We start from the raw sequence: 22,838 nt of genomic DNA, 5'->3' as shown, positions 1-22,838 counted from the left end.
CCAACCTGGCATGGCTCTAGGAGGAAACGCTGCACTTAGAAGCAGCCCTCGCTGGGACTTCCTACTCTCATGTCTGGGCTTGTCCAGGACCGCTGGTGCCACCGGATCTGAGGAATGGGAAGTGCTGGGAGACATGCTCACTGCCGGTGATGGACACTGCACCATCAGTTCCAACGAGCCTGGATGCAAGTTGCATTCGGCCTCATGGCCTCCTCCCTAAGGTGCTTCCTGAGGCGAAGTTGTCGCGCTTCACAGGTCCACAGCAGCAAAGTCTTACAGATGGCACATTGAGCAGTGATATGGGCTTCCCCGAGGCAGCAAAGATAGCGTTGGTGCTCACTGTTCATGGAGAACGAGTGAGGGCACAAAACACAGTTCTTGAACCCTGGATTGTAGGACACAGTCCCCAGAAGGAAGAGAGAGTCAAACCCTGACCAAGGAAAACTATAAGTAACTAACTATCACAACGATGTAAACTATCTATACTAAAAAAAAGAAAGAAAGAAAGAACTATATACGACTACAAGAAACTACATGCATCTGATGAAGTGGGTTTTTACCCATGAAAGCTTATGCCCAAATAAATCTGTTAGTTTTTAAGGTGCTACCGTACTCCTTGTTGTTTTTTTAACTACAAGAAAGGCTCTCTTAGCATAATCACTAAGATCGCAGAGGAACAGGGGTTCCAACTCCAGCCATGCAACGGAAAGAGGGAACCGGAGAGGCGTCAACCTGGATGGTCTATTGTAACCTCACCTGGGAGCACGAGGAGACACACGATGCATGTGTGGGTCAACAGACACTGCTACAAAAACTTTTCAGCTCCAGTGCATGGGGCACATGCACACCCAAGATTGGAATCCCGACAGGCACCATTACTCAAAGAAGAATCTGTATTCCCGTGTACCCAAAATTTCAACTGACTTCAGTGGGAATTTTGGGTCTACAATGAATGCAGGCTGCAGCTACTCACATAAAATATATGACAACTCTATATAGACTGTAAAGCTTAAATGAATCTCACTATATACATACACTGGAACTCGTCAGTATTAGCTCCTGCATGTAATTTCATGGTATGAATGCAAGGTAATACCTGGCAATTACTCTAATTTTTAAATATTAATTCTTCCAAACATGCCCATGCATGTAAATTCCATAACCATCTATGCATGCTCAAATGAGCACACAAGTTCATAAACAAGTAGATGGCATATTTTGAAAATTTGGACCTTAAAGAGCGTGGTTTACCTTGGGAGTCATTTTACCTGAACATGGTACTATAGGACATAAAATCTGACACAATTTGGGAGAGTAAGTATTGTTTGATAGCAGTAAATCAAACAGTCGGATTTTCCTGCACCCACTTTTCTAGCAGCCTATTAATAGCGAGTTATAGAAAAAGATAATGGAAACAGGGTTTTCATTTGCATGTAATTTTTTTTTTTAAGTTATGAATCTTTTAAATACTATGTATTGGGAAGTCAGAACGATGATCAAAGACCCAAGAATGCAGGTATGTTTCGTTTCTGAGAGAATAAACACTTTTTCAATGCTCCCTAAAAATCACATATGCAGTGTTGTTGCAGCCCTCTCAGTCCCAGGATTTGAGAGAGACAAGAGGGAGTATCTTTTATTGGACCAACTGTTGTTGGTGAGAGAAACAAGCTTTCGAACTTACAAATAGCTCTTTTTCAGTCTTGAAGAACAGCTCTGCCTAAGCTCAAAAGCTTCTCTCTCCCACCAACAGAAGTTGTTCTAATAAAAGATTTTACTTCACTCATCTTGTCTCCCTAAGAATAATGAAAGTCCAAACCATGAATCAAATGTGCAAGTGGAGTAGCTGAACTACAGGATCAACGTTGCTCTGGCAAAGGAAAATAAGTTGTGGGGCTATCACAGCTCCTAAATATTGAAAACACTCTGAGATGACTTAAAGGGAAAATATTTAGGTTTGGTGCAACTTGGAACAACTTATCAAGGGTTGTGGTGGATTCTCCATCACTGGACATTGTTAAATCAGGATTGGATGCTTTTCTAAAAAAGAGATTCTCTAGTTCAAACAGAAATTAATTCAGGAGAGTCCTATGGTCCGTGTTATGCAGGAGGTCAGACTAGATGATCACATTGATCCCTTCTGGCCTTAGAATCTCCGAATCTATGAGCACATTCTCAGATTTGTGCTGACACCTTGCCATGTATTTTGGAATGAAGAGTTTACATGTGCACACTCTAAATCAGATTTTACTTTTGTAAGATATGCAGCCCTGTACAGGAGATCAAATCTTAGCCTTAGCATGAACCTAGGAGAGAAATACAGTTGACTCTCTTCATATCCACATCCGTTAAACTGAGCCAACCAACATGCATGACTCTGCCCTACAAAAGAATCTTTTTCAGTGTGGTCTTCGGCAAATCATTTAACTGTCTCCTGTATGCCATATTTTTACATTAATTCTTACAATCCCTTGTAAAGCACTTCAAGCCCTAGAATACAAAGTACTAAGTGCTACACGGTGTTTATTAAATTTTCCTTGGTAATTTCTTTTCTTTATAGAAATTTTTCTGCTTTTTTCACAACCCTCTGCTCAACGCGACTCACAAGTCTACTCAATGACAGTCCACGGCTTTAGGCTAAATGGCAGAGTTGAAGTTTAGTTATCAAAATGTTAAAAGGTATTAGGACTAAAACACACACAAAAATTAAAAGGAGCAAAGGGATGTATGCTTTAAAGCTTTCCTTCCTGATGCAATAAATAGGGAATCTTTACTGAGGCACACAAAACTAGGATCTGCGATAAACATCTTTACAAATTCAGACAAGAAATTTTTGTCTTTTTCTCTGTTGATTTTGTGGGAAACCACAAAACATGAGGGTTTGAGTATCTTCTTTTATTTCCTCTAGGTTCTACATAAAAATGGTACAATGGAAATGCTTGTACAGACAAGGAAGAATTTCACACTGGATTTTAGATAGTTAGATATGGATGACTCAAAAATTCCAATCACTAAGGTAATCAAGGGACAGGTAAGACCTCTCCCTCACTAGTATTTTGATATTTTGGAAGAATATAGATATGGATGACTAATGAACAATGAAACTATTTCTGGGTGCAAAACAGTTTTCCCATCCCATATAAAATCCCATTTTGAGATTCCAAAAAGTTCCCTGTTCCGCATCAGGATGAAACAGAGATCTTTCAGTGAAAAACCAGGAGACAGACATCCATCCCACAAACAGCCTATATTTTAGTGGTTAGGGGCCCTCACTCAGGATGTGGGAAATCCAGGTTCAATTCCCTGCTCTGCCTGATTCAGAGCAGTGGCTTGAACCTGGCTCTCCCATATTCCAGGTGAGGGTCTTACCACCAAGCTATATATAGGCCAGTGTTTTCCAAACTATGGACAGATATCCCATGGGTGTCATGAAAGGATATCAAGGGGATTGTGAGACTTCAAACCACAGGGGTTTGAACGAGGAGGGGTAAAAAGATGGGGAAGGCAGAGGCTCTGAAGGGTGCATGGCCAGCACCCAGATCCCACTCCACCTGCCAGGCCATTCTGCTGGAACCCAGCAGCAGCTCCTCAAGCCACCAGAGAAAAGTAAAGAGAAAAGGGGTAGGCAGGGGCCAGGAGCTCCATTTAAGAATGGGGAGAGGCAGGAGACTATTCATGGTCCTGTCCCAGGTGGGGAAGAGAGACACACAGAGCTGACTGTGGAGAGGCTGTTCCCTGCTGCTGGCAGCAGAATCCATGGGCCAGCAGTGCTGCAATAACCCCCCCAGTTTGGCGGGAAGCTGCAGCATGGCGAGGGATGGGGAACCTGTGCTGCTACTGCAGCTGGGGTCGGGGTGCCCAGCCCGTGTGCTCCTGACCATGATGGCAACTCTCTCATGAGGACCCCAGGAGGTGGTGAGAACAGGACAGTGCAACAGTGAAGGAGCGAACAGGGATGAGAAATCCCTTGCTCCCCCGCCCCCCTCCCCACCACCAAATATCTGAATTGGCACCACTGCTCCTGGGGGTTATGTTAACGCAAATGAACCCAAAGGGAGTCATGCATGAAAAAGTTTGGGAACCACTGTCACAGTGATAAGTCTCTCTCATTCTCTCCTGCTGAAGCTGTTCAACTTTGTATAAATACATATTTAATTGAGCAGGGGCTTGAATCTGTGTCTCCCACCTTCCATCTGAATACCCCAATCTCTGGCTAGAGAGTCAGGCCTTGTCTACACTACAGAGTTTAGTCGACAAAAATCAGGTTTCATCGACAAAACAGTGGAGGTGTTCACCCTACAACATTCCTTCCTCCAACAAAACTCTCCTGTTTTTCCAACAAAATAAAACCACCTTGATGAGAGAACTTTTTACAGCAAAGTTACACTGATAAAGTGTCAGTGTAGACACTGCGCTTAGTTATATTGCTGCAAATAGCCTCCAGGAGGTATCCACAATGCCCATCCTGCTCACTCAGCGGTTCAAACTCAGCTGCCCTGCACCCAGTACACAGGCTTCTGCCCTCTTCCTTTAAAGGCCCAGGAATTTTTGAAATTCCACTTCCTGTTTGCTCAGTGTGAAAAGCTCATATCACATCTTCTCAATTGACTATATTGGCTCCAGGCACCGAACGCATTCCTGCTTGGAGCACACCTGAGTTGCTGGATTTGCTGGTGCTGAGGGAAGAGGAGCCTGTGCAGTCCCAGCTCCGCTCCAGCCATAGGGACTTTGATACCTACAATCAGACTTCTCGTGGCATGTTGGAGAAGGGCTACAAATGGGACACACATCAGTGCCATGTAAAGATCAAGGACCTGAAGCAGGCGCACCAGAAGGCAAGAGAGTGTAACCGTCACTCTGGTGCTGCGTTGAAGACCTGCCGTTTCTATAAGGAGCTGGATGCCATCCTCCGCAGTGACCCCACCTCCACCACCAAGAGCCCCCTGGATATTTTGGCAGGGCTGGAGGCAGCAGATAACCCCAAGGACAAAGTTGTGGACGAGAAGGTTGAGCTGCAAGATGATGCAGAGCATACGACAGGGTCGTCTCGTGGCGCGGCGAGTCAGAACCTCCTTTCCACTCTAAAGAGGTCTAGCCAGTCCCAGCAGTCCGTCTCTGGGGCGCATGATGCGAGACAGGAAAACTCTGGTAAGTGACCTTTTTGAGCTGTTGCTGTTCGGTTACATGAGGTATAGCTGCCCTTTGCTTTTTAAATTATAGAAGTGGGTGAAGGGATAGAAATGTACAAGACTAGCTGTATAGGCGTGTGCTTCACATTCCCCCTGTGCAGCTAAGCAGTGAAGTGGAACAGTGTGTTAATGCACACTGAGATTTCACGGGAATACTCCAGAGAGCTCTCTAGGAAACTTTCCTGGAGGTATTCGCCAATCTTTGTGTGTCTCCTACACATGGTGGATGCTGATGGAATTAATACACCATAGCAATTTGATCATTTCCTGAGTACAAATCATGGTCAGTAATCATCGAAGTTTTCATGCAAGGTAGCAAGTTAACAAAGCATGGCATAGTGCTGTATAGAATGGCACATAACTGGATCTTATTGTCAAAATGGTGCCTCAAAGCCTCCCTGATTCAAATAACCTCCCCATTGTGCCCCTCTAATAGCCCTGGTATCTAACTGCTCAAAATCAGCCACCAGGCAATCCGCCTCCAACTCCATTCCAGGATAAACTTTTCACCCTTAGCCTCACAAATATTATGGAGAGCACAAACAGGCTGCTATGACCATGGGACTACATTCTTCATTTAGGTCTAACATGCTATAAATCAGCGCCAGCATGTTTTTAATCTGCCAAAAGACATATTCAATGGTCATCTACACCTGCTCGGCCTATTGCTGAAGCACTCCTTGCTGCTCTCAAGGTTTCATGTGTAAGGCTTCATGGGCCATAGAAGGAAGGGTATGCTATGTTTCCGAGGATCACTATGGGCATTTCAACATCTTCCACTGGTATCTTCTGGTCTGGAAAGAAAGTCCCTGCTTGCAGCTTTCTGTACAGGCCAGCATTCCTGAAGATGTGTGTGTCATGCACCTTCCATGACCATCCTGCATTGATATCAGTGAAACGGCCACGACGATCCACAAGCTCCTGCAATACCATGCAATACCCCTTTCTACTGATGATCTCTGTTGCAAAATGGGCTAGAGCCAAAATCGGCATGTGTGCACCATCTATCGCACCGCTGCAGTTAGGGAATCCCATTGCTGCAAAGCCATCCACTATTTCATGCACATTGCCAAGAGTCATAATCCTTTGTAGCAGGATACAATTAATGGCTCTGCACAGTTGCATTAACTCAGCCCCAATGGTGGACCTCCCGACCCAAAGTGATTCATGACCAACCTGTAGCAGTCTGGAGTTGCCAGCTTCCACATGGCAATCGCCATGCTCTTCTCCACCAAGAGGGTAGCTCTCATTTTTGTGTCCTTCCGGTGCAGGGCTCAGGTGAGCTCCACACACAGTTCCAGGGAGGTGGCGTTCCGCATCTGAAAATTCTGCAGTCACAGCTCGTCATCCCAGGACTGCATAACAATGTGATCCCACCACTCAGTGCTTGTTTCCCAAGCTCAAAAGCGATGGTCCACTATGTGCAGCTGCTCCGTGAATGCCAAAAAGTAATCTGGTGTTGTATCTTTCCATGGTACAGAGCAGGTGAAGTACCTCTGATTCCTGTTCAGATTGGCTGTTCATGATATACTGCATGACCAGCCGCAATGTGTTCATAAGAGTGATCATAACAGTAGAAAACAATGCAGGATCCATCCTTTCAGACAGAGATGGTGGGTGTACAGTAAACAGGGGCCGTTGAAAAATGTTGCAAAACGGAGTCGGACACCCATGGAATGATGGGACAGAAAAAAAACTGATCAAGGGATGCTGAGCCTGCACCAATGATGCACTGTGATCCATTCCACCTTCCCACAACTCCTACCTGCAGAAGATGGCGAGTAGCACAGTGGGATAGCTACCCATAGTGCACTGGTCTCTCTGTCAGAGCTAGAGCACCAACTGTGAATCCACTCTGCTGACAGAATGAGGGTTGTGTGAACATGCACAAGCAATGTAATTATACTTTTTTTGATCATTACCATAACTTACATCGACAAAACTCTGTACTGTAGAAAAGGCCTCAGCCTCTCTCTCACTCAATTAACATTTATTTATACAAAGTGTAACAACAACAGCAGAGACTGAGAGACCGACTACAGCTTGGCAGTTAGGGCCCTCATCTGTGATATAGGAGACCTAAATTCAAGTCCCTGCTCAGCCTGGGGACAGAGTCTCTCACATTCCAAGAAAAGAACAGGAGAACTTGTGGCACCTTAGACACTAACAAATTTATTTGAGCATAAGCTTTCATGGGCTACAGCCCACTTCATCGGACGCATGCAACGGAAAACACAGTAAGTTGATTTTATATACACAGAGAACATGAAACAGTGGGCGTTACCGTGCACACTATAACGAGAGTGATCAGTTAAGGTGAGCTATTACCAGCAGGAGAGAAAAAAAAAAACCTTTTGTAGTGATAATCAAGATGGGCCATTTCCAGCAGTTGACGAGAACGTGTGAGGAACAGTAGCAAGGAAAAATAAACATGGGGAAATAGTCTGACTTTGTGTAATGACACATCCACTCCCAGTCTTTATTCAAGCCGAATTTAATGGTGTCCAGTTTGCAAACTAATTCCATTTCAGCAGTCTCTCGTTGGAGTCTGTTTTTGAAGTTTTTTTTTTGTTGTAATATTGCGACTTTTAAGTCTGTAATCGAGTGACCAGAGAGATTGAGGTGTTCTCCGACTGGTTTTTGAAGGCTATAATTCTTGACGTCTGATTTGTGTCCATTTATTCTTTTACATGGAGACTGTCCGGTTTGGCCAATGTACATAGCAGAGGGGCATTGCTTGTGCATGATGACATATATCATACTGCTGAAGTGAAGAAACAGACTGAAAGAGCCAGAAGAGTACCCAGAAGTCACCTACGACAGGACAGGCCCAACAAAGAAAGTAACAGAACGCCACCAGCCGTCACCTTCAGCCTCCAACTAAAACCTCTCCAGCGCATCATCAAGGATCTACAACCTATCCTGAAGGACAACCCATCACTCTCACAGATCTTGGGAGACAGGCCAGTCCTTGCTTACAGACAGCCCCACAACCTGAACCAAATACTCACCAGCAACCACACACCATAAAACAAAAATAATAACCCAGGAAAAGGTGGTTACTCACCTTTGTAACTGTTTTTCTTCGAGATGTGTTGCTCATATTCATTCCAATTAGGTGTGTGCACGCTGCGTGCATGATCGTCGTAAGATTTTTACCCCAACAAGACTTGGTGGGTCAGCTGAGGTGCCCCCTGGAGTGGCGTCTTCATGGCACCGGATATATGCCCCAGTCGACCCAGCGCCCCCTCAGTTCCTTCTTGCTGGCTACTCCGACAGAGGGGAAGGAGGACGAGTTTGGAATGGATATGAGCAACACATCTCGAAGAACAACAGTTACAAAGGTGAGTAACTGTCTTTTGTTCTTAGAGTGCTTGCTCATATCTATTCCAATTAGGTGACTCCCAAGCCTTACCTAGGAGGTGGGGTCGGAGAGAGATGTCGCGGAGTGAAGGACCACTGAACCAAATGCAGCATCACCCCTGGACTGCTGAATTATCACATAATGGGCAGTGAAGGTATGCACCGATGACCAAGTCGCTCCCCTACATATCTCCTCTTTGGATACGTGTGCCAGGAAAGCAGAAGACCAAGCCTGAGCCCACGTGGAGTGGGCGGTAAGGTGCATAGTTGGGACACCAGCCAAGTCATAGCACGCACGGATGCATGATGCGATCCAGGACGAGATGCGCTGGGAGGGGACCAGAAGGCCCTTCATCCGGTCTGCCACAGCAACAAACAGCTGTGACGTTTTCCTGAAAGGTTTTGTTCGCTTGATGTAGAAGGTGAGGGCCCTGCAAACGTCCAGGGAGTGCAGCTGTTGTTCCCGTCGAGAGGCGTGCTGCTTCGGGTAGAAGACGGGGAGGAAGATGTCCTGGTTGAGATGGAAGGCAGACACCACCTTAGGGAGGAAGGCCGGGTGGGGTCGCAGCTGTACCTTGTCCTTATGGAACACCGTATACAGCAGTTCCGATGTGAGTGCCCTGAGCTCAGAGACATGCCTCGCCCAAGTGATAGCTACGAGGAAGGCTGTCTTCCACGAAAGGTACAGGAGCGAGCAGGTGGCCATCAGCTCAAACGGGGCAGCCATGAGTTTGGGGAGGACCAGGTTAAGATCCCACATAAGGAGCGGTTGTCGAATTCATGGGAACAGGCGCTCCCACCTGAGAAATCTGCTGACTATGGGATTGGAGAAGACTGAACGCCCTTTTTCGCCTGGGTGGAAAGCTGAAATAGCTGCCAGGTGCAGTCTGACAGATGATATTGCCAAGCCCTGCTGTTTTAAGGAGCACCAGCAGGAAAAACGCTTCCATTGGCTAAGTACGTGGACCTGGTAGAGGGCTTCCTGCTACCCAAAAGGACCTGTTGTACCAAGCAAGAGCAGCACAGCTCAGATTGAATTAGCCATGCAGCATCCACGCTGTGAGGAGGAGAGATTGCAGGTCGGGATGACAGTCGTCCATGGTCCTGAGTGATCAGGTCTGGTTACAGCAGGAGTGGAACTGGAGTGTCCACCGACAGCTCTAGGAGAGTGGTATACCAGTGCTGCCTGGGCCACGCCGGGGCAACCAAAATCAGATGGGCTCTGTCCCTGTGCAGCTTGAACAGGACCCTGTGGACTAGCAGGAACGGAGGGAAGGCGTAGCACAGGTGATCCTTCCACTGTATGAGGAAGGTGTCTGACAGGGAACCCGGAGAGCGTCCTTGTAGAGAGCAGAACACCTGCATTTCTGATTCTCGTGAGAGGCAAATAGGTATATCAGGGGAAAGCCCCACTTCAGGAAGACAGAGTGGATGACGTCCGGGCAAACCGACCACTCGTGAGTCTGAAATGATCTGCTGAGGTGGTCCACTAAGGTGTTCTGGACTCCTGGGAGAAAAGACACCACCGGATGGATCGAGTGGACTATCCAGAATTCCCACAGACGAGTGGCCTCCTGACAGAGGGGGGACGACCGGCTCCCCCTTGCTTGTTGATGTAAAACATGGCTGTTGTGTTGTCTGTGAGGACTACAACACAACGGCCTTGAATGAGCTCTCAGAATGCCTGACACTCCAGGCGCACAGCTCCGAGTTCCCGTACGTTGATGTGCAGGGATAACTCTCCTGCCACCCATAGCTCCTGTGTACAGATGACCCCGAGGTGGGCTCCCTATCCCAGGGATGATGCATCCGTGACTAGGGACACGGAGGACTGCAGGGCGTGAAATGGCACCCCTTCGCACACTGATTTGGGATCTAGCCACCAGTCTAGAGAGGCCAATATCCATGGCAGTACAGTAACCACCGTGCTCAAGCTGTGCCGACCTGGGCGGTATACTGTTGATAGCCAGGCTTGGAGTGGATGTAGCCGCAGCCTGGCGTGCATGGTCACATATGTGCAAGAGGCCATATGTCCCAGGAGACATAGGCATGTTTCCACGGTCGAGGTTGGGAAGTTTTGCAGGCTGTGGACAATGTTCACCAGGGATTGGAAGCGTACTTCCGGCAGAAGTGCTCAGGCTAGGCCTGAGTCTAAGACTGCTCCGATGAACTCTATCCTCTGGGTTGGTACCAGAGTAGATTTTGCGACATTGAGCAGGAGGCCCAATCGATTGAACATGTTCATGGTGAGCTAGACATGAGACTGCATCTGATCCCTGGAGCGGCCCCGAATAAGCCAGTCGTCGAGGTATGGGAACAGTTGGATCCGTTGTCAACGAAGGGAGGCAGCCTCAACAGCCATGCACTTGGTAAACACCCTGGAGGCCGCAGATAGGCCAAAAGGAAGGACGGTGAATTGAAAGTGCTGTTGATGGACCACAAAGCTAAGGAAGTCTGCTGACCGTGCCGTTGCTTCTCATTGACCGAAGCCACGACGAGGGAACACGGTTGGGGGTGTGTGTAGAGGTACTCGGACTCCTTTGGCCGTAGGCAGAATAGAGGCTGGCAATTGCCAGATTGTCTTGGCATTGGCCTTTTTTGTCCGTATGACTGGGAGGGCCACCCTGGACGGTGCCTCCGTGGACAGAATGTCGACCACCGGGTCCTCTACCTCCACCACCTCCTCTACCTGGAGGTTCATATTGCGTGCCACCCTGCAGAGCAGCTCCTGGTGGGCACCAAGGTCCATAGGAGGAGGGCCCGAAACCGTAGTCCCTGCCACTGCCTCATCAGGCGAGGACGAGGAAGATACCCCCGGGACTAAGGGATCCTGTGTGAGGTCCTCATGTGGAAGAACTTGTTGCCCAAGGTCCACCAAGCTAGGGGCGTGGGCCTGTGTTGGTGCTGGAGCAGTCCCCTCAGAACCCCCTGGGGGTGCGAGACACAGTGACCTCCGGTACTCGGGGCTCCAAAGGGGCAGAACGGAAAGCCCCCGGAAGAACTCCCTTGGTCCTGATGGTATGCCCAGGGGGTTCAAAAAGACCACTGTGGAGTTCCTTGCGCCGGATCCTGGCCTTCATCCAGCCACTGTCCTGCACCATCCTCACCCTGGTCCTGGGCATGGTGGCCACCTTGTGAGCGTGACGATGTGGAGGCGGAACGAAATGGCAAAGGCAGTGACACACGTGTCGGCGCAGAGTCCCCTGGTGCTGTATGGTGCCGGGGACCGGTGGCGAGATGTAGAACGGTACCGAGATGTCGATCGGTGCCTGCGGTCGTATCGGTACCAGGAGCCTGATCTGGATCTTGACAGTGACCTTCGACGAGACCAGCGCCGGGGTCAGCTCCGGGTCAAGCGGTGCTCTGACCAGTACCGGGAGCGGTGCTGAGAATCCAGTCGGTACCAGCCGTACCGTGATTCGGATCTTCGCGAGCCGCGTTGCAAGTACGACCAGCGCCGAAAATGGGATCGGTGCCAGGACTGCGAGCGATGCCGTGAAAGGTGCTGGGACCAAGATCGGGACTGGAACCAGTGCTGCCCTGCTTCACTCGGCGACAGCGGTCATATCAGGGATGGTTTTCCCTTCAACCACAACACCCGCACCGGAGGTGCCACTGGCTGCAGGGGAGTCGGCTTTGTGGGCGTGATCAAGTCCCGCGCTGTAGAGAAGGTCTCCAGCATGGAGGGAAGCCTTAGCTCGATGGCTGTGTGCACCGGGGAGCTAACATGCACCAGACTCAACGGCCCTTGCAGCACCGGAGTCGACGGTGTAGGAGCCGTTACTTGTCCTTGCGCTCCAGCAATGGACGCGGCTCCGGCTGCAGGAAGTGTCAGTGGCTGTCGAACCAACAAAGAAGAAGCAGTTGGCACCTGCTTGGGCTGCTTATTCTTCTGGCCCGGAGACAGGGACCGGTGACGTGGTGGTGGAGGTGCCGGGGGGGCCTGACGCCGCGAGTCGTTAGCAGAGTCTGAACGCGGTGCCGGACCAGTTGGTGCCGCAGGGGCACACCACACTGAAGATGACGTCGAGTCCCAGTGCACGGAGGAAGGGAGAGGGCTAAGTGCCGCCTCCATAAGGAGCTGCTTGAGTCTAAAGTCCCACTCCTTTTTGGTCCTTGGCTTGAAGGCTTTGCAAATGCGGCACTTGTCTGCTTGGTGGGATTCCCCCAGACACCTTAGGCAAGAGTCGTGGGGGTCTCCCACTGGCATTGGCTTCAGGCAAGCAGAGCAGGGTTTGAAGCCTGGAGACCCCGGCAGGGGCCCCGGTACCGGGACCAGGGAGAGGGGAGAAGACCCCGCTCCACCCTACTATGTACACTAATCTAACTACACTAACTATTAACAACTACTACTAAGTATAAACAACTATTAACAACGAATTACAACTATTTACAGGTAATTAGAGAGAAAGCTAGGGAGAGTGGAGATCAGCTACGCTGGGCTCCACAGTTCCAACGACCGTCACGGTCGGTAAGAAGGAACTGAGGGGGCGCTGGGTCAGCTTGGGCATATATCCAGCGCCATGAAGGCGCCACTCCAGGGGGCGCCTCAGCCAACCCACCGAGTGTTGTCTGGGTAAAAAACTTCCGATGATCATGCACGCAGCGCGCACACTCCTAATTGGAATCTATATGGATTCCAGCACTCGAAGAAGAACGTATCCTTGCAACAAAACCCATTGCCAACCGTGTCCACATATCTATTCAGGGGACACCATCACAGGGCCTAAACACATCAGCCACACCATCAGAGGCTCGTTCACCTGCACATCTACCAATGTGATATATGCCATCATGTGCCAGCAATGCCCCTCTGCCATGTACATTGGCCAAACCGGACAGTCTCCACGTAAAAGAATAAATGGACACAAATCAGATGTCAAGAATTATAACATTCAAAAACCAGTCGGAGAACACTTCAATCTCTCTGCTCACTCAATTACAGACTTAAAAGTCGCAATATTACAACAACAAAAACTTCAAAAACAGACTCCAATGAGAGACTACTGAATTGGAATTAATTTGCAAACTGGACACCGTTAAATTCGGCTTGAATAAAGACTGGGAGTGGATGTGTCATTACACAAAGTAAAACTATTTCCCCATGTTTATTTTTCCCCGCTACTGTTCCTCACACGTTCTTGTCAACTGCTGGAAATGGCCCATCTTGATTATCACTATAAAAGGTTGTTTTTTTCTCTCCTGCTGGTAGTAGCTCACCTTAACTGATCACTCTCATTATAGTGTGCACGGTAACGCCCATTGTTTCATGTTCTCTGTGTGTATAATATCATCCTACTGTATTTTCCACTGCATGCATCCGATGAAGTGGGCTGTAGCCCACGAAAGCTTATGCTCAAATAGATTTGTTAGTGTCTAAGGTGCCACAAGTACTCCTGTTCTTTTTGCGGATACACACTAACACGGCTGCTACTCTGAAACATCACATTCCAAATAAGGCCCTAACTTTCTTGACCAATGCTAACTTAGACACATTGACAGGCCTCTTTCCCTAGCTAGAAGATCTCTATTCTTTGAAGAGTCATTTATAACCTGGGGGGAAACCAGATTATCATCTCCATCATGATTATTGAGGAGGCAATTAATTTGACTTCTGAACAACTTTTCTAAACGTTTCATATCTACTTTTCTCATCTTCTAAAAAGATAAATGAGTAAGATGTGGCTGAGGTATTTATACAGCATTTATATTTCTTTATCTACATGTTGACAGGAATAGATAGACTATTGATCCAGATTAGTTCAGTAAATGCACATTTATTTACTGCCATAACTATGTTGTATTTATACTGTTTTTTATAAAGCATCTTCAGGTATGCCTTTCTTTCTTTATACAGTCCATGGATGGAATGCAATACAAGAACAATATGCATAAAAGTTACAAGCACAGAGTTACAGAAGTTGTAATACAAGAACAGTATGTGTAAAAGAGTTTCAAGCACCGCAAGGTTTTTTGAATATATTTATATCATAAAGCAGTATCCTTAACAAAGGATGCTATTAACTATTCCCCCAAAATTTAAAGCATTCAATTCAATTGTGGTCTTTTTCATTTAACTAACTTGGAATGATTAGGGCTGTCAAAACAGACATGGGCATAATATTTGCTAACTAGTTTTTATTGCAGGGCCAACACACAAAGCACCTGCAACAGTACACTTTTTGCTTCCAAATTGTATCTTTGTAAATACATAAATAGATAAGAGTCTAATTTCCACATCATATCACTTTTAAGGCATGTTGGATCTCAAGCCTGAGCTACTGTAAGTGCTCAAGGAAATACCTTAATTACCACAACAGTTAATATTTGTATTTATATTTACATGACTGTATGCATTCACAAAATGTAATGTATTTTGGGTGTTGATGTTTGTTTTTTAATAAATGAACATCTGGCTAAAAAAAGAAACACTACATATTTTTCTACGACAAAATATGCTTTAAAAAATTTCCTTTAGCTTGAATTTTTTAAGAAAATCACTGCCTGGCAAAGATGGCATTTCTGAGATCTAATTCAGATACACCAAATTTAACAACACATGGAAATAAAAACATTGTGTATTATGTGCAACATGTAAAGACTGAACAATCTGATATAAGATTTTTCCAAAAATTTCACAACCATAACCTACATTAAGGGCAGTCAGGATAACGTCACTTATATTGACTTTGTCAGAAGAATTTGTGCAAGCTTCAATTCCTTCATCTGAAAGATACCTGTTAAAACAAAATGAAGTTATTTTAGGAAGGTATTTGAAACACATTTTAGACTAAGCTATTAGTTAATCCTCCTTTTAGATTCCTTAAGTAACCACAATGGCAGGACTTCAGGCTTACTCAGTAGGAATATATGTAATACTCTATTTTCTGTATTCTTAGAATGCAGTTTAGAAAACAACTGACAGAGATGAAAGGATTCCTTCAGTTGAGGAGTTCCTTCACACTGCCTCTATGTGAGCGGTTCCCTTATTGATCATTTCTGCCATTCCTACTTCCTTTTTCTCCTTCTCTTCAAGATTTATATATAAAACTACTAATTATTTTTATGTGAACTCCTAGATGCATACACTGATTTCCCAATTTATCGTATAAATTATTGCACCATGGCCCTCATCTACCTATCCACTGTTTTATCTCCTTCCCTCATCATAACTTAGGCATTCAGACCCAGGCAGAAAAATAAGCTGATCCCTGCACCTGTGGCATCCCACTGAAATATACAGCAACACTATCTGTACAGATCCAATTGAATGATCGAGACACTAGTTAATAAGTTCTTACAGGCATGCAAAGATATATTTATGAAAGATTGTGATTTGGAGACACTCCCTCATAGGGACAGTGTTGTGGGTGTGGACATATGCCCTGGAAGCAGTAGCTGGAAACACCACATGGCTGTGTGTGGAGCAGCTCACTACAGAAGCTCTCCAGTTTGTTTTATTAAAGTTTTATTGCTTTGTCATTCACTGGTTTGTTATTTAATGAACCCCAAGATAGTTACAAGGCAGAGACTATTTTTTCTGTAAACGTTAAACAAAGGTGACACGATCCACACAAACAAGTGACAGCCTACACCCAGGTTTAGTAGAACACAGTGGTCAGCTAAGTTCAGTTACTGGAGAAGATAATGTGCTTTTCCCAAAGATGTTAATTGGCAACTATTCAAGTTGGACAAAATTTTTCTAATGAAATATGACAACTTTTTAGCTTTCCTAAAAGAGATTTTATAAAAAAAAAATGTTTTATTTGAATTTTAAATTAAAAATGGCAGCTGTTCTGAAATATTGTCATTTTTGTGCTACACACACACACACAATTAATTTTGTATTGCCAATTTTGATTGATCAGTTTCATCACGATTCAGTTTTGGAATTTCCAATTTCAACAAAAAATTGTACAAAAACTCCTTAGAAAGTTGCACCCAAAAAAAAAAAAAACCAAAAAAAACCTTATGACAACAGAATGAAAAATACTATCATATTTGCAAAAAACTTCTACGAAGTTCACCCCCTGGCTGTTTTTTGATCAGCTCTCATTACTAAAAGAAGAATTAGAACAAACTCAAGATTTGTGAAAACTATCTTCTGAATGAGGCAAAATGAAAAAAAATAGGAGAGGGAAGCTAATAGAAATATACAGCAGTCAACAGGGTAAAAATATTATGTGTCTAATTTTTGGTGGATCTTCTTAGACTACGAATGCAGTTATCCAAAAGAAAAATCTTTTTGCAACATTAAGGATGATTGTATGCTTCCTCAAACGTCAGGACAGTGAATACTAAGTTCAGTTTTAACTCTACCAGTTATAATTATGTCAGTCATTTTATACCGTATAATTTACACACACACACACAAATTTTGGGAACCAATGCAAAAGTATATAGTCTACCAGTTGCTACCAGATGAAAACAGAAAAAGTTGCTTGCTTAGAAGCAGTGCTTTCTAGATAGTGGCTTAACTGTTTCCTAGTAAGAGAAACCCTCTCTCTATTGAATGACTAAAAAAATTATGCACTAGAACCTGAAATTTTCCTAAGCAGCATACATTATTCCCCTGCATCAAGTAGTACACTGCTGATAACTGTTACTGAAAAGGGATTCTGTGCTCTACCACTGAATGTCTCACCCTAAAATGAGGATTACAAAGTGGATCATCAGACTTGAGGTACTGATCACTTAACCCAGGTGTCAACTGAACTCACTCACTAAACCAGAATATCTTCCCTCCCCTCCCCCAGAAAGACACAGAGAACAAACTTGAGTCACTTTTTGGCTAAATAACATCTCTTTAGCCAGCACTATTACAGTCATTGTCAACACAACAGTCTCACCAACAACAAATGTCCAATTAGGGACATCAGCTAAGGAGTTTTCAGCAGCTACTTCATCACTTCAACATAATTAACAGCTAACAAAAAAACTAAACTAAAACTTCATCCAATATTTTAAAATATTTTGTAAAACACAATGTATGTACCATTAAAAAACACTGTCACGAGTAAATTAGAGAAAATGCAAGAACCTAGTTACATTTTAAGAGAAAGTTTGAAGGTGTGTATTAGAAAACTGTTTTCATTTTTAAGTAACAGAACTTTTAACAGCAACACTACATCAATCAAGAGGAAAAAGAAAAGACAAGTATAGAGTGAGTCTCAAAAGATCCCTCTGCACACCTGTACTGACAGACCTCAGGAGAAGGATCAAAATGCTTAGAGCTTTCTAATCAGTTCTCAGGTGCTGCCTGTAAGCAAATAGGACCCAAGAGTGAAGATACTACTGTAAGTACCAAAAAAACCTCTTACCCTAGAGAATTCCTGTTTACTAAAACAACTGGCAAGAGCACGTTTTTTTCCCTCCCTAATGGGAGCTCTGGATGTGCTGTATTCCAAACCCAATCATTTCTATTCTAACTAAACATATATATGTACACATTCAGCTTTATTAAGCACAACCTGAGCTCTAACTAGACCAGATAGGTTTCCTGTATGAGTGGCTAAAAAGAGAAAAACCTTTCAGCTAGTTTCTACTTCAGCGGTGTTTTTTTCATAATCTCATTGTCCATACATTGTTCCATCACAGCTAATGAAAAATCTCAATCTCTGTTAATTATTTGGTTGATATATTTAAAGGCAGCCCACAAATTATTATTCACAAGACACCAAAATTTTGTCAATTGAAGCATTACAAATAAAATATGCTTTACATTTAAAAAAAAATCTATTACAGAGACTCATTACACTTAACATGAAAAACACACATCCACCTCAGAAATTTGAAGCTATGCCCAAGCGGGGATAGAGCTTGCAAAAGATAACTCTTGAGATGGGACCTGGGGGAATCCATTCTCCTCCATGTGAGGGACTACTGGGTCCCTTCCGGGCACAACAGAATAAGGTACCGTAGTGCCCACCATGCCCAAATGCACAGAATTTGTGTGTATGCAATCCCCACTCTCATACTGGGAGTGTGAACTTCCAAATACAACTGTCTGCCCTTCAGTCCCTCATGGCCAGCTCTTTCAGAACCTACACACTTTCTCCCACTTCCTTCCAAATGTACCAGATCTGTTTTCTATTTGGAGGCTCTCTTCCAAGTACTGACCAGATTTAAATCTGTTTAGTGACTGAAATTATGTACCTTGGAGGTAGAGCTACATTTAAAAACATGTAATACAGTGGTGTGTATATACCATGGGGACAAGGGAGAGGGGAAAGATTAAAGTACCCACTTTCATGTTTGTCTTTTAAGTCAAATTTAATGATAAAAGGACAGACTGCTTTCCCCAGACATACCACTCCATAAGTTTGTGAGGGAACAAAAAGTCTCCCTTTATATCTGCTTTCCACTAGAGGTTGCGGCACTATTGTTGCAGTTGACAGACAGGAAGAGTGCTCTTCTCAGCAGGCACCTGAGAGCACAGTACTCTGTGCCTCGGCTAGTTCTTGATCCCCTTCGCCTATCACTATCCACTCCTTCCTTCTCAACAAGGAAATGAAAGGAGTGATTAGCTGGGATAGCAACAGAAACATTCCCTTAATACAGCCTCCCACACACATATACACTCTTAAAAAGCATATATCTGCTGAACAAGGAAAAAGAGTGCAAGAGTAACTGAGGAGGAAGAACAAAAGGGAAGAGAGGAGAAAGAGGAGAAACAGAAGAGACTGCCCCACAAAAACACTTACAGAGAAGTAAGTCTGCTGTCCAACCCACTACATAGATGCCAAGGAAGGTAGGAAGGCATGAATTATTTCCATAATGTAAACAGGAAAGCAGATGAAGTTGCAAGGCCTGGTGGAAGAAAACTGAAGTCCACACAAACGTCTGAATTTTTGGATGTTACTCCAAAACGTTCCTGAGTTCTGAACATCCAATAATTATTCCTTTGTTTACCCATATTATACATACCTTGCAACATTGGTATTTTGAATTTTGTAGATAACTACAATGTTGCATTACGGTGATGAGCACTGGTCAGCACTGCCAACTGGGACGTTAAAAGTCCCATGGGCGGTGCTGCCCACCTAAGGCAGGCTAGTGCCTACCTTTTCTGACACTGCGCTGCAGCCCAGAAGCCGCCAGCAGCAGGTCCAGCTTCTAGGCAGGGGGCCACAGGGCTCCACACGCTGCCCCCCCGCCCAGAGCCCTGACCCCCTCCTGCACTCAACCCCCGGCCCCAACCCTGAGCCCCCCCAAACCCGGAACCCCTTCCTGCACCCCAAACCCCTCATGCCAAGCCCCACCTCAGAGCCTGCACCCCCAGACATATACTTAGTTTTATTTTCCAATTGTCCCCTCATATTAAATGAAGTAAATACTTAACATCCAAAGTTTCTATATTGCAGGAATATACCCTATTCTGTTGGAGGCATAATAACCAAAATTTACAGCATCTCTGATTGCCAAAAAATCCATTCGCACTGTCCACCTATGTGTCCATCAGTCTTATTTTATACCTTTTAAAGAAAGCAGGTGACAACTCACATATCTAAATATATAAAGCTTATCTTTTTGTAACAGTAATAACACAAATGCCTGAAACGCACAACCAAAACAACGTTAGCTGAAATAAGATCTGCTTTTATTTGCCCTCTAGTCTCTATAAAGATGGATCAAGCCAATAAAAAATATATCTATTATTTAGAAGCACCTTAAGTATGAGTACTTAACGTTGAATTGAATCAATCAGGTAAGCTATTTTCAAAATAAGATGTACTGTATAAAATAGTAAATTCTCTTTTAAAACGTATTAAATTATCACTTTTGGGCTTTTATGGTTCATATGCACATATAAATATTCAACTACTTGTACTATCGCCATCCCATGATATTATATTCCTGTCACATAAATCTATTTTAGTTTTCTTCCACTCTCATCTTTCTAGTTACACATTATGCAAGAAGCAGCTCTGGCTAAGAAGAAAATAAAACAAAAGTACATGAAAGATGCATAATTTTCAATAAATGTACAATAAAATTAGCACTCAATACAGAGTTACATTTCACCACAAACCCACTATTAGTGGAGGCAGAAGATACAAATCAATTTTACATTATTAACTGCAACAGCTTGTTTTGAACTCAACTTCAGTCACATAAAGCAGTTTTGAATCTCATGGCCAAACTTTATATATTCACTGAACCTTGAATATGCAGATATCAAAAATTAAAATCCTTTTTCAGGTTGTCAAACTGAGAACCCAGTCAGAATTTTTTAGTTCTCCTGCAAAATATAAACCTCAAAACCAGAAGAGAATTCTTTAAATTCAGTATCTGAATTTACAACATGCAATTTTTTTGGGTCACTGGACAAAGATAAGATAATTTTATAACTTTGTATTTAATCTAAAATAAACTGTACAGAGAAGGTGAAATTACAGAAAGAATGCACAACATTGAGACATCCACTAGGTGGCACCATTGCTACATAATAAAAACAATATTGCTTTTCTATATTACTGAGTTACTTCAAACTTGGGTAAAATTTTGCACAATATAGTTTCAAAGGTTTCTGCTGAACTTACATCAGTTTTCTAAAGGAAGAAAATTTTGCTGCAGTGTCATAAATTTTACTGAGTGACTATATCATTAAACCTTCTAGAAATGTGTTTTACAAATATTTCTATATTAAAGTAGGAAAATCATAGATTTAAAGAGAAGAGTTTTTATGCACTTCCCTACTACCTATATAACAGTAGGAACATATTCTGCTACTGCAGCAACCAAGATATTGTAGTTCTTAAAAGAACTGTGTGTTTTTCCCCCCAAAAATCTGGGGGGGGTGGGAGGAGGTATTTATTTATTTATTTAAAGAATAACTTAACATTTTACCAGCTGAGAGAAAAAGAACAAATACAAGATCCATCAGAATTACAATGTACATAGCAAAAAGTATCTTCTGTCACACTATACCACCATTAAAAGTTCCAATGATATGTGAGTTCACAGTTTTCCTAATACAGTAGAACTTTGCTAATTCACACTGGCTGAAAAATCCACCAACGATTATAAAAATCTGTGTATTAGTGAACTAGTATTTTGCAGAAATAGATTCCAAGTGCCTTTAGCTCTCATTTGAGTTAGCAGGGATTGAAAAATGCTCAGCACCATCCTCACCAGCTCACAGGATTAAGACCTAAGTAAACAATTTAATATATTTAAGAAACTGCAACAGACATTCTTTGTTCATCTAGTTTAAAACTGTAGTTTATCTTTCATCGTTTGATTACAGTACAACATATTAGTAAATATACTGTAATAGGTTTCATAAAAGTAAGGAAATCTTAGTAATATTATTTGTATTCCAGTGGTACCCATATGGTGCTAGGCACTGTCCAAACACACAGGAAAATTTGTGTGCCTCAAACAGTTATGGTAATGTAATAAGAAAAGGAGTACTTATGGCACCTTAGAGACTAACCAATTTATTTGAGCATAAGCTTTCGTGAGCTACAGCTCACTTCATCGGATGCATACTGTGGAAAGTGTAGAAGATCTTTTTATATACACACAAAGCATGAAAAAATACCTCCTCCCACCCCACTCTCCTGCTGGTAATAGCTTATCTAAAGTGATCACTCTCCTTACAATGTGTATGATAATCAAGTTGGGCCATTTCCAGCACAAACCCAGGTTTTCTCACCCCCACACACACACACAAACCCACTCTCCTGCTGGTAATAGCTTATCTAAAGTGACCACTCTCCTTACAATGTGTATGATAATCAAGGTGGGCCATTTCCAGCACTATTCCAGGGTTTAACAAGAACGTCTGGGGGGGGGGGAGGGGTAGGAAAAAACAAGGGGAAATAGGTTACCTTGCAGAATGACTTAGCCACTCCCAGTCTCTATTCAAGCCTAAGTTAATTGTATCCAATTTGCAAATGAATTCCAATTCAACAGTTTCTCGCTGGAGTCTGGATTTGAAGTTTTTTTGTTGTAATATCGCAACTTTCATGTCTGTAATCGCGTGACCAGAGAGATAGAAGTGTTCTCCGACTGGTTTATGAATGTTATAATTCTTGACATCTGATTTGTGTCCATTTATTCTTTTAACATTCATAAACCAGTCGGAGAACACTTCTATCTCTCTGGTCACGCGATTACAGACATGAAAGTTGCGATATTACAACAAAAAAACTTCAAATCCAGACTCCAGAGAGAAACTGTTGAATTGGAATTCATTTGCAAATTGGATACAATTAACTTAGGCTTGAATAGAGACTGGGAGTGGCTAAGTCATTATGCAAGGTAACCTATTTCCCCTTGTTT

At 43.8% G+C, this 22,838-nt stretch overlaps 1 protein-coding gene across 1 annotated transcript in view; it reads right to left on the bottom strand.

Moving 5' to 3' along the window:
• TDRD3 (tudor domain containing 3) overlaps window positions 1-22,838 on the bottom strand; it is a 302,953-nt gene that overhangs the window by 200,093 nt on the left and 80,022 nt on the right. Inside the window, exon 2 of the mRNA XM_074961727.1 lies at window positions 15,202-15,286. Coding sequence (XP_074817828.1) covers window positions 15,202-15,286 — 85 coding nt within the window. The remainder of the gene's footprint in view (window positions 1-15,201; window positions 15,287-22,838) is intronic.

The sequence above is a fragment of the Natator depressus genome, chromosome 1 (genome assembly GCF_965152275.1).
Source record: "Natator depressus isolate rNatDep1 chromosome 1, rNatDep2.hap1, whole genome shotgun sequence".
Lineage (NCBI taxonomy): Eukaryota > Metazoa > Chordata > Testudines > Cheloniidae > Natator > Natator depressus.
Note: the sequence above shows the minus strand (reverse complement) of the source record. Positions and strands in the feature narration are given on the sequence as shown.